Below are 13810 nucleotides of genomic sequence, written 5' to 3'. Positions count from 1 at the left end.
TTCTTAAATGTTGCAGTTGGTAATGCTTTGGTAAATAAATCTGCCAAATTGTCACTTGATCGTATCTGTTTAACATCAATATCACCACTCTTCTGGAGCTCATGTGTATAAAAGAACTTTGGTGAAATGTGTTTGGTTCTATCACCCTTAATATATCCTCCTCTGATCTGTGTGATACAAGCAGCATTATCTTCATATAATATTGTCGGGCTATCTTTGATTGTGGATAAACCGCACTTTTCTCGAATGTGTTGAATTACTGATCTCAGCCATATGCATTCCCGACTTGCTTCATGAATTGCAACAATCTCTGAGTGATTTGAAGAAGTAGCAACAAGTGTTTGCTTGACAGATCTCCATGAAATAGCAGTACTTCCACTTGTAAATAGATATCCTGTTTGAGATCTACCTTTATGCGGATCAGAAAGAAAACCCGCATCTGCATATCCAATTAATTGTGAATTTGAACCTTTTAAATAAAATAATCCCATGTCAGCTGTTCCACGAAGATATCGTAGAACATGTTTGACCCCATTCCAATGCCTTCGAGTTGGTGCAGAGCTGTATCTTGCTAATAAATTAACTGAAAATGCTATATCAGGTCGTGTGCAATTTGCAAGATACATCAAAGCACCAATTGCACTAAGATATGGTACTTCAGGACCAAGAATTTCTTCGTCATCTTCTCGAGGGCGAAAAGGATCTTTTTTCACATCAAGTGACCGAACAACCATTGGAGTGCTCAAAGGATGAGCTTTCTCCATGTAAAAGTGCTTCAGGACTTTTTCTGTGTATGTTGACTGATGAACAAGAATTCCATTTGGAAAATGTTCAATTTGTAAACCAATGCAAAATTTTGTCTTTCCAAGATCTTTCATCTCAAACTCATTTTTTAAATACGTGGCAGTTTTTATGAGCTCTTCTGGAGTCCCAACAAGATTTAAATCATCTACATAAACTGCAATGATAGCAAATCCGGATTCTGATTTCTTAATGAAAACGCATGGACAAATTGGATTATTCTCAAATCCTTCTTTCAATAGATATTCACTAAGACGATTGTACCACATGCGTCCGGATTGCTTTAACCCATATAAAGATCTTTGTAGCTTGATAGAATAAATACTTCGGGATTTCGAATTATATGCTTCAGGCATTTTATATCCTTCAGGGATTTTCATGTATATATCATTATCAAGTGATCCATATAAATATGCTGTAACCACATCCATTAAACGCATATCCAAACTTTCTGTAACTACCAAGCTAATCAAAAATCTAAATGTAATTGCATCCACTACAGGGGAATATGTTTCTTCATAATCAATACCAGGTTTCTGCAGGAAACCTTGTGCAACAAGTCTTGCTTTGTATCTCACAATTTCATTTTTCTCATTTCGTTTTCGTACAAATACCCACTTGTATCCAACAGGCGATACACCTTCAGGTGTTTGAACTACAGGTCCAAATACTTCACGTTTTGCTAGTGAGTTCAATTCTGCCTGAATTGCTTCCTTCCACATTGGCCAATCATTTCTACGTCGACATTCTTCGACGGTTTGTGGTTCAATATCATCATTACTTCTGGTAATGTCAAATGCAACTTTAAATGAAAATATGTTGTCGACAACAATTTTGTTTCTATCCAATATTTCTCCTGTACTTACATAATTTATTGAGATCTCATTATTTTCAGGTACCTGTTCCTCTTCAGGAGGTAACTCTTCAGGAGATTCCTCTTCAAGAGGTTCCTCTTCGGGGGATTCCTTTCCAGGAGAATTTTGTACAGAAAGTTTGGATGGATCAATTTTCGTTGCCTGTTTTGTGGGTAAGGCCTCTTCAGGAGCGCCGATTTCATTTCCTTGTGCTTTTCTCTTCCGGGGAATCTTATCCTTTGCACCAATAGGTCTTCCACGCTTCAGGCGCGCCTTAGACTCATTTGCTGCTGTATTAATTAATTGTCCTACAGGGACTTCTATCTTCGCTGGAGTATTAGCAGCTGGAATGTGAGACTTAATTATTTTCTTGTTGTCAGTAAATGCATCTGGCAATTGATTTGCAATACTCTGCAAATGAATGATCTTCTGAACTTCTAGTTCACATTGATTTGTACGAGGATCAAAATGAGATAACGTCGAATTATTCCAAGTGATTTCTTGTCGTGCTTCTGGCAACGACTTTTCTTTCCCTAGTGATGGGAATATGTTTTCATCAAAATGACAATCTTCAAAACGTGCTTTAAAAACATCACCAGTTAAAGGCTCAAGATATCTAATGATAGAAGGAGAATCAAAACCAACATAAATTCCAAGTCTACGTTGAGGTCCCATCTTAGTGCGTTGAGGTGGCGCAATTGGAACATATACAGCACAACCAAAAATACGAAAATGAAAAATATTTGGTGGTTGACCAAATGCAAGTTGCAAAGGGGAATATTTTTGGTAAGCTGTTGGTCTGATCCGAACTAATGATGCAGCGTGTAATATTGCATGTCCCCAAGCAGAAACAGGTAATTTTGTTTTCATAAGCAAAGGTCGAGCAATTAACTGAAGTCGTTTAATAAACGATTCAGCTAAACCATTTTGAGTATGAGTATGAGCAACAGGATGTTCAACATTGATTCCAATTGACATGCAATAGTCATAAAATGCTTGAGATGTAAATTCACCCGCATTATCCATCCGAATAGATTGAATTGGATAATCTGGAAATTGTGCTCGTAATCTAATTATTTGAGCAAGAAGTCTAGCAAATGCAACATTACGAGTAGAAAGCAAGCAAACATGTGACCACCTCGATGATGCATCTATTAAAACCATAAAATATCTAAATGGTCCACATGGAGGGTGAATCGGCCCACATATATCTCCTTGAATTCTTTGTAAAAATGATGGAGATTCAACAATTACCTTAGAAGGAGATGGTTTGATAACAAGTTTACCTTGAGAACATGCAGCACAAGGATAATCACTTGGTAAAAGAATCTTCTGGTTCTTTAAGGGATGCCCATGAGAGTTCTCAATTATTCGACGCATCATAATTGTTCCCGGATGTCCAAGACGATCATGCCAAAGCATAAACATCTTTGGATTAGAGCACTTCTGGTGCATCACAACATGTGATTCAATTGTTCTTATTGTTGTATAATACAACCCGGAAGAGAAAGCAGGCAGTTTTTCCAATATGAGCTTCTGGCCCGAAATTGTTGAAGTAATATAAAGATATTCATCACTGCCTTCATTAGTGGTTTCAACATGATAACCATTTAGACGAATATCCTTAAAACTAATTAAATTTCTTCTAGATTTAGAAGAATACAAAGCATCGTCAATACAAAATTTTGTTCCTTTTGGCAATATAATATTCGCTCTTCCAGAGCCTTCGATAAGGTTTGATGAACCTGATATTGTATTGACACTAGCTTTGTTTAATATCAAATATTGAAAATATTTCTTATCTTTAAGAATTGTGTGCGTTGTACAACTGTCTGCTAGACACAAATCTTCACCAATCATTTTGGAATTAATCATTCCATCAATATGACCCATACCTCTATATATAAACAAAATATATATTAAAATTTCATTAATAAAAAAGAAAATAACAAAATACAATGAAATTTGACAATGTAAACATACTATAATTAAGACATAAAGAAAACATATTAATTGTTGTAGACATATTCATCACCAATCAGAAGATCAGTATTTGTGTTAGAGTCTACAAAGAAATCAGAAACATCAAGATGAGTGCTACCCTCTCCATTTAGAGTATCAAGAAAAATTGGAGAATCTTCAGGATTATTGTGATTAGCAAAATTCATTTCAATCCCCTTTTCTTTTATGGAGGCTTGATATAGATCTACCAGATGTTTAGGCGTACGACAGGTACGCGACCAATGTCCTTTCATACCACACCTGTAACATTTATCTTCATAGTTCTTTGTAGGTTTATTCTGTAAACCTTTGTTTTCATTTTGTTTTGCCTCAGTGTGGTTCCACTTCTGGTGGTATGGGGTATTTCTTTTGTAAGAATTATGAGTACGTTCCCCTTGACCTCTATAATTTTTTCTACCACGTCCACGTCCACGACCACGGTTTCCTTTATTACCATGAAATGAGGTTCCATTTGCTTCAGGAAATGGTGTAGAACCCGTTGGACGAGATTGATGATTTTTCATTAATAGCTCGTTGTTTTGCTCAGCCACTAGAAGACAAGATATCAGTTCAGAATATCTTGTGAAATTACGCTCTCGATATTGCTGCTGCAGGAGCACATTCGAGGCATGAAATGTGGTATATGTTTTTTCTAACAAATCCACATCAGTGACTTTTTCTCCACACAATTTTAATTGTGAGCTGATTTTAAAGAGTGCAGAGTTATAGTCATTGACACTCTTAAAATCTTGCAACCTCAGGTGCATCCAATCATAGCGAGCTTTTGGGAGGATAACTGTCTTCTGGTGCTCGTATCTCTCCCTTAAATTATTCCACAAGGTCAAGGGATCCTTTACTGTAAGGTACTCAATTTTTAATTCTTCATGCAGATGATGGCGAAGAAAAATCATTGCTTTAGCGCGATCCTGCTGGGATGCTTGATTATCTTCCTTAATAGTATTTCCAAGATTCATAGCTTCAAGATGGATCTCAGCATCAAGGATCCAAGATAAGTAATTTTTGCCAGAAACGTCAAGAGCGACAAACTCAAGTTTTGTAAGATTTGACATTATCTATACAAAAATATATCAAGAATTAAATAAATAAACATTATTTAAAATTAAGTGATATTATACACAAACCAAAAATTTTCAAATATAAACTATTATATTCATAGCATTAGTATGATAATATTCTAGTTCATATAAATCTCACATGGATATGCAAATGTTAGAATGTTAATTAACAAAATAGATAATAAGATTACTAAACGTTAAAGAAACTTACAATGAATTGAGAATAGCTCACGGATAGCTTTTGATGTTGAAGATCAAAAGAACACAACAATTGGCTAGAGCTTCGTGCTGATAACGTGTTGTAAAATTAAAGAAAATAACAAGACAAGATAAAAGATTGCAATATATGAAACTAGTTCTTCAGGAACTATGTATTATTCTTCTCTATTATTGTGTGATTTACATACAACTCAATACTCCCTTTTATAGGCATGAAATCATAATGGGAGGTTAATGAATATGAAATGGGGAATATGAAACAAAAGGGTTAATCAATTTATTACATGGATGTTATAAGAATTCTAAAAGATGACATGAATGTGTAGAATTCCAAGAGATGGAACTAAATGGTCATCCACCTAATGCATGAATGCATTCATAACAAGGCAAAAATTTTTAATTTTTGTTACATGTTCTAGGTATTTATTGGTATTAGTCTATCAAAGCTCATCATGTCGTTGTATTAGTTGATATCAAAGCTAACCACGTTCTTGCACCATTCTACCAAAAAGATAGTTTGGTGCTCGAGATTTTATTGTAGAAGAAGTTTATGAATGAAGCAAAGCAAGGTTCCATTGACAATCGGATGCTTTTACACAACACAAAGCCGGTTCATTGCCTAGGTGAAGTAGGTGATCACCAAAGACTCTTATAGTCGAATAAAGTCCAAAATATTAATAGTATAATTAAGTTTAATTATAGGAGAAACTTCACTTACCCCCTATACTTTCGCGCTTTTTGCAGACACCCTCCCATTGTTCAAAACCTCTCACTTTGGTGTATCAAACTTTCGTTTCCTTTCAAATACCTCCTACCGTTAGTAAAAGACCTTTCTACACCTAATTTTTTTTTTAAAAAAAAATTATTTTTTAATAAAAAATAAGGGCACGATTGTAATTTTCTACTATTTCCGTTAGGATTTAACAGAAAATCCTAACGGAATGGGCAAAGTGAAAGGAAATGAAAGTTGGATACATCAAAGTGAGAGGTTTTGAACAATGAGAGAGTGTCTCCAAAAAGCGCGAAAGTATAGGGGGTGAGTGAAGTTCCCCCATAATTATATTAGGAAACAAAAAACTAATTTAAAGCCTCAATAATGATTAAAAAAAAAAGGTTGGTCAATACTCTTTAATTAAGGCTTAATTATGGTAAAAATAATTAGAAACAATTTTTTTTTTTGACACTTTCTTATTAAAATTATTCTCACGAGGATATAGCAGTACACTCCATCCTAATAATATCGGTAATACAATAAGGAGTAACAAAAATCCACTGTTGGTAACTTGGTTTACAGTCTTTGGTAGCCATCTTTGACAAAGCATGTGCAGCTGTATTTCCGTCCCTATATACGAAGGTCATCCGCCATTGAGGGACATTTTGGAGCTCAGATTTAATATCATTCACCATCAGTCCCTTACAACTCCAATCTCCTTCTATCGAGTGAACCCCGTCTACCACAAGTTTCGTTTCTCCTTCCAAATGAACCCGTTGTAGTTCCAGTGTTCTGCAAAAATGGATCGCCATCAGAGCCACCCCAGCCTCAACTAACGTCGGATCAAGACTGCCCAATTGAATCCCAAGATATTGAGACTAGAAGAAAATAAATAGACAAATGAAAAGTCACATTAATTGTTCATTAAAATAATGTTTCAAATAAAGTAAATTTCATTTTATGAAAGCTAAATTCTACGTAAAAAGAATTATATGTAGCTTAATACAAAATAAAATGTCTCGCATATGTTATTTAAAAAAAAAAAAAAATTAAAAGCACAAAGTGAAATTAATGAATTTTATTTATTTTTACAACAAATTGGGCTTTATTTAACCACCTCTTAGTGTCTTAATTTCCACTCTGCATTGACAACAAAGAAAACCACCAAAACAACATCTTCGGAAAATGTGTAAAACACAGACAATAAAGAAGTTACGGAGGATAATCTTCTAACAAAAAACGGTTGTGACAAGATTAGGATTTTACACTGATTTACAATGACTAGGATCCGACGGTGAAGATCTGGTGGAGGTGAGTTCCTTACCATGCAGTCTAGAGATTGACGCAAATCGAGATACATATAAAGTGTATGATAACCATTCATTTTTGAAAAATCAGAACACCCTATTACTATTTGATGAAAATCCACAACGAGTAGATTCAATTAGACTTAAATATTCTGTGTTCATATATTTATGTTGACAATTGTGGGGAGAAAGATCTCCTGTTAACCGGTTTGTCATCATATAATATGGAATATGCGTTCTCCACTAAACAATAAAGGAATTAAGCAACTTATGATCAAATTTGGCAAGACTTTGAGAAAAATAGAGGACTTAGAGAGGTTGACCTTGTGACCTGACCAAGCAAATAGGAGATTTGGGGTAACTTGTTAAAGAATTTTGTAGTGATTTTTCTGTTTTAACCGTAGTAATAAGTTATTGATGTGATATAAAATTAAAATGAGTTTTGAATTTTTTGTGTGAAAAAAAAAAGAAAAAAAAGTTTGGTAATAATTTTAAAAGGATGTTGATTTTTTTTTTTTTTTTTTTGCCAATAAGTATCATATGAGGACTCTATTTAGAAAGAGTAATGATATAAGGAGGACTAGAATACTCCTAGAGTCATCTCAAATGTGATGTGGCATTTAAAATCATCAATAGATCAAAATTTAATAATGATCATCTAAAATTCAATGGTGATTTTAAATGTCACATCACATTTGTGATGACTCTATGAGGACTCTAATCCTCCTTATATTATTACTCATTTAGAAATGTTGATGCCATAAAGGTTGCCGGACCATTCCTCTCCGATGATGAGTCTGGACACCTCACTTCCAAGAATGAAGAAGAATGAAAAAAGGAAATTCCCTCCCCCTCCAAGAAAAAGGGGAAATATATTTTACCTGAACTATCCACTCATTTGCACTTTTAATCCCAATGTTTAAAAATTGACACTTTACTCCCCCAAAATATCTGACATTGATACTTGACCCCATGAAATACACTTTACCCCTAAAGTATTTTGAATTGACACTTTAACCTCCTGAGTTGATATTTTACCCTCCAAAATTTAGTTATTTCGGAGAGTAAAGTGTTAACTCAAAATACTTCAGGGGTAAAGTGCACTTCATGGGGTCAAGTGTCCGATACTTTGAAGGATAAAATTTTATTTTTTAAACATTGAAGTTAAAACTTAAAAGTGCAAATTAGTGGATGGTTGTAAAGTATGTTTTCCTCAAAAAAAAAAAAAAAAAAAAAAAAAAAAATTGTGAAGAGTGAACCCAAAAACTGACTGAAGCCTAAGATCGTAGGGCATAATCTTTATATATATATATATATATATATATATATATATATATAAAAGATCAAGGGCATAAGCATTCTCGAAACAAAAGGAGGGGGCCATAAAAAGCTCGACGTGTTAGTGAACCCCAAAGACAAGTAACAACAACGCTCTCTGACCAAAATCAAATGAACCTAAACGAACATGTCTTAGCAGTACTTGCAAAATGCAATCACCTCAACCATCTCAAGCAAATCCAAGCCTTTCTCATCACCCTAGGCCATAACCAAACCCAGTTCTACGCCTTCAAGCTGGTCCGCTTCTGCGCTCTTTCTCTTGCCAACCTTCCTTACGCTCGCGTCATCTTCGATCATCTCCACTCTCCCAATGTCTATCTTTATACTGCCATGATTACTGCATATGCTTCTCGGCCCGACCACGAGTCCGCCTTTGCCTTGTACCGCAATATGGTTCGTAGAAGACACCCTCAGCCCAACCATTTTGTCTATCCGCACGTCCTGAAAGCTTGTCCCCAGGCTTTGGAGCCTCATGCAACTAAAATGGTGCATACCCAGATTTTAAAATCAGGTTTTGGTCAATACCCGGTTGTGGAAACGGCTCTTGTTGATTCATACTCGAGGTTTTGTTCGGATAATAGAAGCGCGAGACAGGTGTTTGATGAAATGTATGAGAAAAATGTTGTGTCATGGACGGCTATGATTTCTGGGTATACTCGACTTGGGGAGATTGGTAATGCAGTATCGTTGTTTGAAAAAATGCCGGATAGAGATGTTCCGGCTTGGAATGCCGTTATTTCAGGGTGCACTCAAAACGGTTTGTTCTCTGAAGCAGTTTCACTCTTCAGAAGAATGGTCAATCTTTCACAGGAGGGGCAGCATCAAGGTATTAGGCCGAATCAGGTTACAGTTGTTTGTGCGCTCTCAGCTTGTGGCCACACTGGCATGCTCCAGCTTGGTAAATGGATTCATGGTTATGTTTACAAAAATAGGGTTGATCAAGATACATTTATCTCAAACGCTCTAGTAGATATGTATGGGAAATGTGGGAACTTGAAAAAAGCAAGAAGGGTTTTTGACATGACTCCCAAGAAAAGCTTGACCTCGTGGAATTCCATGATCAATTCTTTTGCTCTCCATGGCCAAAGCGAGAGTGCAATCAGCACATTTGAGGAGATGATGCAATGTGCAGATGGTATGAAACCTGATGAGGTTACATTTGTTGGTTTGTTGAATGCTTGTACTCATGGAGGATTGGTAGCAAAAGGTCTTTCTTATTTTGAGATGATGACTAATGGTTGTAGAATTGAACCCAAAATTGAACACTATGGGTGCTTGATAGACCTGCTTGGTCGGGCAGGTCAATTTGAAGAGGCCTTGGAAGTTGTGAGGGGAATGAGTATGGAACCTGATGAGGTTGTTTGGGGTTCTTTGCTTAATGGATGTAAGATTCATGGTCGTTCTGATTTGGCAGAATTCACAGTCAGAAAATTGATTGAGATTGATCCAAACAATGGTAGTTATGGCATAATGCTGGCGAATATACATGGGGAGTTGGGGAAGTGGGATGAGGTACGGAAGGTGAGGAAGATGTTGAAGGAGCAGAATGCCTATAAAACTCCCGGTTGCAGTTGGATTGAGGTTGACAACCAAGTTTATCAGTTTTATTCTGCTGATAAATCACATTACAGAACAGAAGAGATATACAAAATCTTGGAAAGTATGATCTGTTTTGTTAGTTTGAAGTGAAAGTCAGGCAAGAATTCTCTATTTTTTTCCCTTTGCCACAAAAAAATTAAACAGAGGAGACGAGAGTGGGAGAAAGGAAATTATTCGGATAAAGGTGCATGTAATCTCTGGATCACAATCACCCGGTTCTGGTAAGAGTTTCAATTGTCTTTTTATAGATAAATATTTTGATAGATGACTTCCGTTTAAATGATTGGATTTTTTTAATGTCATCCAGAGAAGGGAAACCCTGGTGGATGTTGATTGGAGTTTGTTGGTGATTTTGCCCTCTTTCTTAATTCATTGGAGGGTCATAAATACCCTGGCATACTCATTATCATTTCATTATCTAATTTTAGTTTTTTGACCTTCAAGAAAGTCTTTAGTTCACACAAAGCTAGGCTAGCTTCAGGTTCTTCTCAAAATGCACTTCATATTCATGTGATTTGGTTGTCCTCCTTCCAAAAACAGGCTGAAAAACTGGGGTCTAAAGATGAGAGTTGAAGTTGGGTTTCTTTAGAGTTTGTTGAGTGCATTATTCACCTTCCGGGATAATATAATGGGGAAAGGTGGCCGTATATGGCGGACAAGTAAAATCTTGGAGTGCACTAAAGAGTTCCACCAAGCTCTAAGTTGCACGCGCCTATGGCTCCTATTAATGTAAGTTCCCCTTTCCCCATCCTAATCAACATATTTTTATGTGGATTTTGCATGCTTATTCATTATGTTATTTTGTCACTGATCTTGTATTCAAGTCTACTTTCTTGTTACTTTGTCTGCACTGATTGACATAAATTATTCATGATAATTCTTTTCATGAGTAAACTTCTATTCATAAAAATGCAAAAGGGTCACCGGAAGTACACATTTCCATATGATAAATTAAATATCTTTATGCTTTATTAGGAAAAAAGAAAAACAATTGATTTTGGATGTTGCAGGACTGACCAATCACAAATTTTTTTTTTGATGAGATTGTAAATGGAGTACAAAACAGAAAAACAAATACAACTGAAAAAATACACAGCCTGTCAAAAAGGAGGCCACAAAAACTCTCTAACAATGGATACAAATCTATGGGAAACTTGCCAATTGAATTGGTGGTATTGGCCTAGTGAGTTATGTTGTGAGCACAACAATTCTTATTCCTATCAATCTTGATAGTAGTCTAGTTATCAAAGGAGTTGATTGAGACCAAGAATATCAGAAATAATGGGGGCAATTCTCCAATTAGTGGTGAGGTGTGGTTTCAGGAGACCAAGTATAACAAATAAAGAATCGCTCTCTAGGACGGTATAGTGCTTGGGCTGCTTTTACTGCATGGAAGACTGCAAGAACTTCGCCCCCAGTTGAGTTGCACAGAAACCCAATGTAGCTGAGGCAAAAATAATGGACCCTTCAAAGTTTGTGCCAGTGGCAGCAAAGGCCAAGTGAGGTGCAAATGGCAGTGTCAAAGTTAAGACTTTGAGGTGGCCAAGTGGTGGGGAGGACCAGAGGATGGATTTAGGAACAAGGGCTTTCCAGGCTTTTGAGATGGGATATGCTAGTGGAGTTCATTTGCTTTGAAAGAGTCAATGGGCCAGGATTTGGATCCTTGTAAATTTTGTTAATTTGAATCCTTTGTAAAATTTGAAATTGGTTACCAAAAGAGAGCTGAGAAATTAGCGAGATAAATTGACTCCTCTCTCTCTCTCAGAATATTTGTATTTTTTTTGTTTTTTTTGTTTTGTTTTTTTTTTCCCCTCCCTAATTATATAGAAAGGCTCAAGAGAAATTAATATTAACTACATATATTAGGATATTTTAGGAGAAACTAGAAGGGATTACATCATCAGACACTGCAACAACACAACAAAACAAAACAAAAGATGAAAGATAAAGCGAAACCCTTTATTCACTCACAAAGCCACACACACAAAAGATGTTAAAAAGGTTAGAGCTCCTGCTTGGCCTCACTGCTCCTGAGCTTAGGAGGTTCATGGTCCTCTTCTCCGGCAATGCTAACTATCCTGGGACCGGGACCCTTGATCTTGTCGGGGGACAACTTGGCCAATGACAAAGTGAGCACCCCGTTCTCCAACTTGGCCTTCACAGAATCCAAGTCCACGTTCTCCGGGAACCGGAACTGCCTCCAAAACTTGCCGTAGGATCTCTCCACCCGGTGCCAACGATCCCCTTTCTTCTCCTCCTCTCTCTGCCTCTCCCCGCTTACTCTCACCACCCGGTTCTCGTCCACTTCGATCTTTATCTCCTCCTTCTTCAACCCCGGCACGTCCATCATGATAACGTGACCTTCCGGCGTCTCCTTCCAGTCGACCCTGGCCGGAGGGAGTGCCATGATATTGTCGTCTCTCTCCAGCCCATATGGGATTTGTTCCAACACTCTGAACGGGTCTGCCCAGAAATCAGCCAACATACTCCCCGGACGTTCTAGCAAAGACCCATTGGAGAACCCAACATTAACAAAGAGCAAGAGAAACAAAGCGAGAACAACTTGTTGTGCTTGTGCTCCCATTTTTCTGATATTGATGGTGGGTTACGAGCGTTGCAGCGTGCTTTGTGATTGTCACTTCTGAGTTCTGAAGAGCAAGGGGGTGCTACGCTGTTTATATGGGGAAGGGAAAAAGCAAAAGATATGGCGGACTTTGGAGAGGTGTAGAGAAATGGGGAAGGTTCCAGGTTGATTTTGTGAGGTGTTTGAGTGTTTCCAACATGTTCCAGACGCTTCATGTCATGTTCCACAACAATCATAGTTTATTTTATGATGTCAAGTATTAACACAGGTATTTCGCAAAATCATATTAAACATTAAATTACAAAATGGTCCCTGTGTTAATACTTGACATTATAAAATGGATTGGAGAGAATTTCGTTCATGGTTAGAAATATTTTAAAGAGATCTAACGACCACAACAATATCACTGTGTCCTACTAAATAGAAAATAATAAAATATTATTTAATGTTTTTTTTAAATAAAAAACAAATTAATAAAAAAATATAATTAATTATTTTTTTTTATTAGGTCCTCGGGGGTGGTTCGGCCATCATTTGGCCTGAGAGTGGCTTTGGCCACTCAAGACTGGCTAGTTTGGGGTAAACGAAGTCACTCCATGGTCCTTGAAAATAATTCGGCCACCACTAAGGGTCAAATCAATTTTTTTTTTATTTGGCCCTGTGGAGCCAAATTATATATATATATATATATATATATATATATAAAATAAAATTAAATGATATTTAATTATTTTCTATTTAGTGTGACATGTAGCATGTTGTGGTCGTTGGATCTCGTTAAAAATATCTTGATCATGAATACCTAATGTTTAATATGATTTTGTGTAAACACCAAATACTTGTGTTAATACTTGACATCATAAAATAAACGATGATTGTTGTGGAACATGACATGAAGCGTCTGGAACATGTTGGAAACACCTCACAAAATCAACCTGGAACCTTCCCCATTTCTCTACACCTCTCCAAAGTCCGCCATATCTTTTACTTTTTCCCTTCCCCATATAAACAGCGTAGCACCCCCTCTCTCTTCAGAACTCAGAAGTGAGAATCACAGAGCACGCTGCAACGCTCGTAGCCCACCATCAACATCAGAAAAATGGGAGCACAAGCACAAGAAGTTGTTCTCGCTTTGTTTCTCTTGCTCTTTGTTAATGTTGGGTTCTCCAATGGGTCTTTGCTGCCACTCGTAGAACTTCCGGGGAGTATGTTGGCTGATTTCGGGCTGATTCCGACAGGTTCCGATAGGGTCTAGGTGGGGTCCAGCGGGTTCTGGTAAGTTGCAGTGGGTAATTTTCAGTCGTGAATAAAAATTACAT

The 13810-nt window shown here is 36.7% G+C and overlaps 2 protein-coding genes across 3 annotated transcripts; one reads left to right on the top strand and one right to left on the bottom strand.

Moving 5' to 3' along the window:
- Positions 1-8355: 8355 nt before the first annotated feature.
- Positions 8356-11644, top strand: LOC132181434 (Pentatricopeptide repeat (PPR) superfamily protein). 2 transcript variants are annotated; one of them, XM_059594648.2, is made up of 2 exons: positions 8356-10128; positions 10448-11644. In XM_059594648.2, the coding sequence occupies exon 1, from the start codon at positions 8420-8422 to the stop codon at positions 9995-9997; it is 1578 nt and encodes a 525-aa protein (XP_059450631.2). In that variant the 5' UTR covers positions 8356-8419; the 3' UTR covers positions 9998-10128; positions 10448-11644. The 2 variants fall into 2 exon arrangements, with proteins under 2 accessions (XP_059450631.2, XP_059450630.2); XM_059594647.2 differs by having other exon boundaries at positions 10215-11644.
- Positions 11645-11746: 102 nt separating this feature from the next.
- LOC132180944 (22.0 kDa class IV heat shock protein) lies at positions 11747-12643 on the bottom strand. Its single transcript, XM_059593954.2, has one exon. The coding sequence runs from the start codon at positions 12489-12491 to the stop codon at positions 11910-11912; it is 582 nt and encodes a 193-aa protein (XP_059449937.2). The 5' UTR covers positions 12492-12643; the 3' UTR covers positions 11747-11909.
- Between the last annotated feature and the right edge of the window lie 1167 nt (positions 12644-13810).

Source organism: Corylus avellana, chromosome 5 (assembly GCF_965113065.1).
Source record: "Corylus avellana chromosome 5, dhCorAvel1.hap1.2, whole genome shotgun sequence".
In the NCBI taxonomy this organism is placed as follows: Eukaryota; Viridiplantae; Streptophyta; class Magnoliopsida; order Fagales; family Betulaceae; genus Corylus; species Corylus avellana.
The sequence above is the reverse complement of the archived record's forward strand: the minus strand, read 5'-3'. Positions and strand labels throughout refer to the sequence as shown.

Excerpts from the sequence above, each read along its gene's own strand:
- LOC132181434 (XM_059594648.2), top strand. The coding sequence starts at position 8,420 with ATGAACCTAAACGAACATGTCTTAGCAGTACTTGCAAAATGCAATCAC.
- LOC132180944 (XM_059593954.2), bottom strand. The coding sequence starts at position 12,491 with ATGGGAGCACAAGCACAACAAGTTGTTCTCGCTTTGTTTCTCTTGCTC.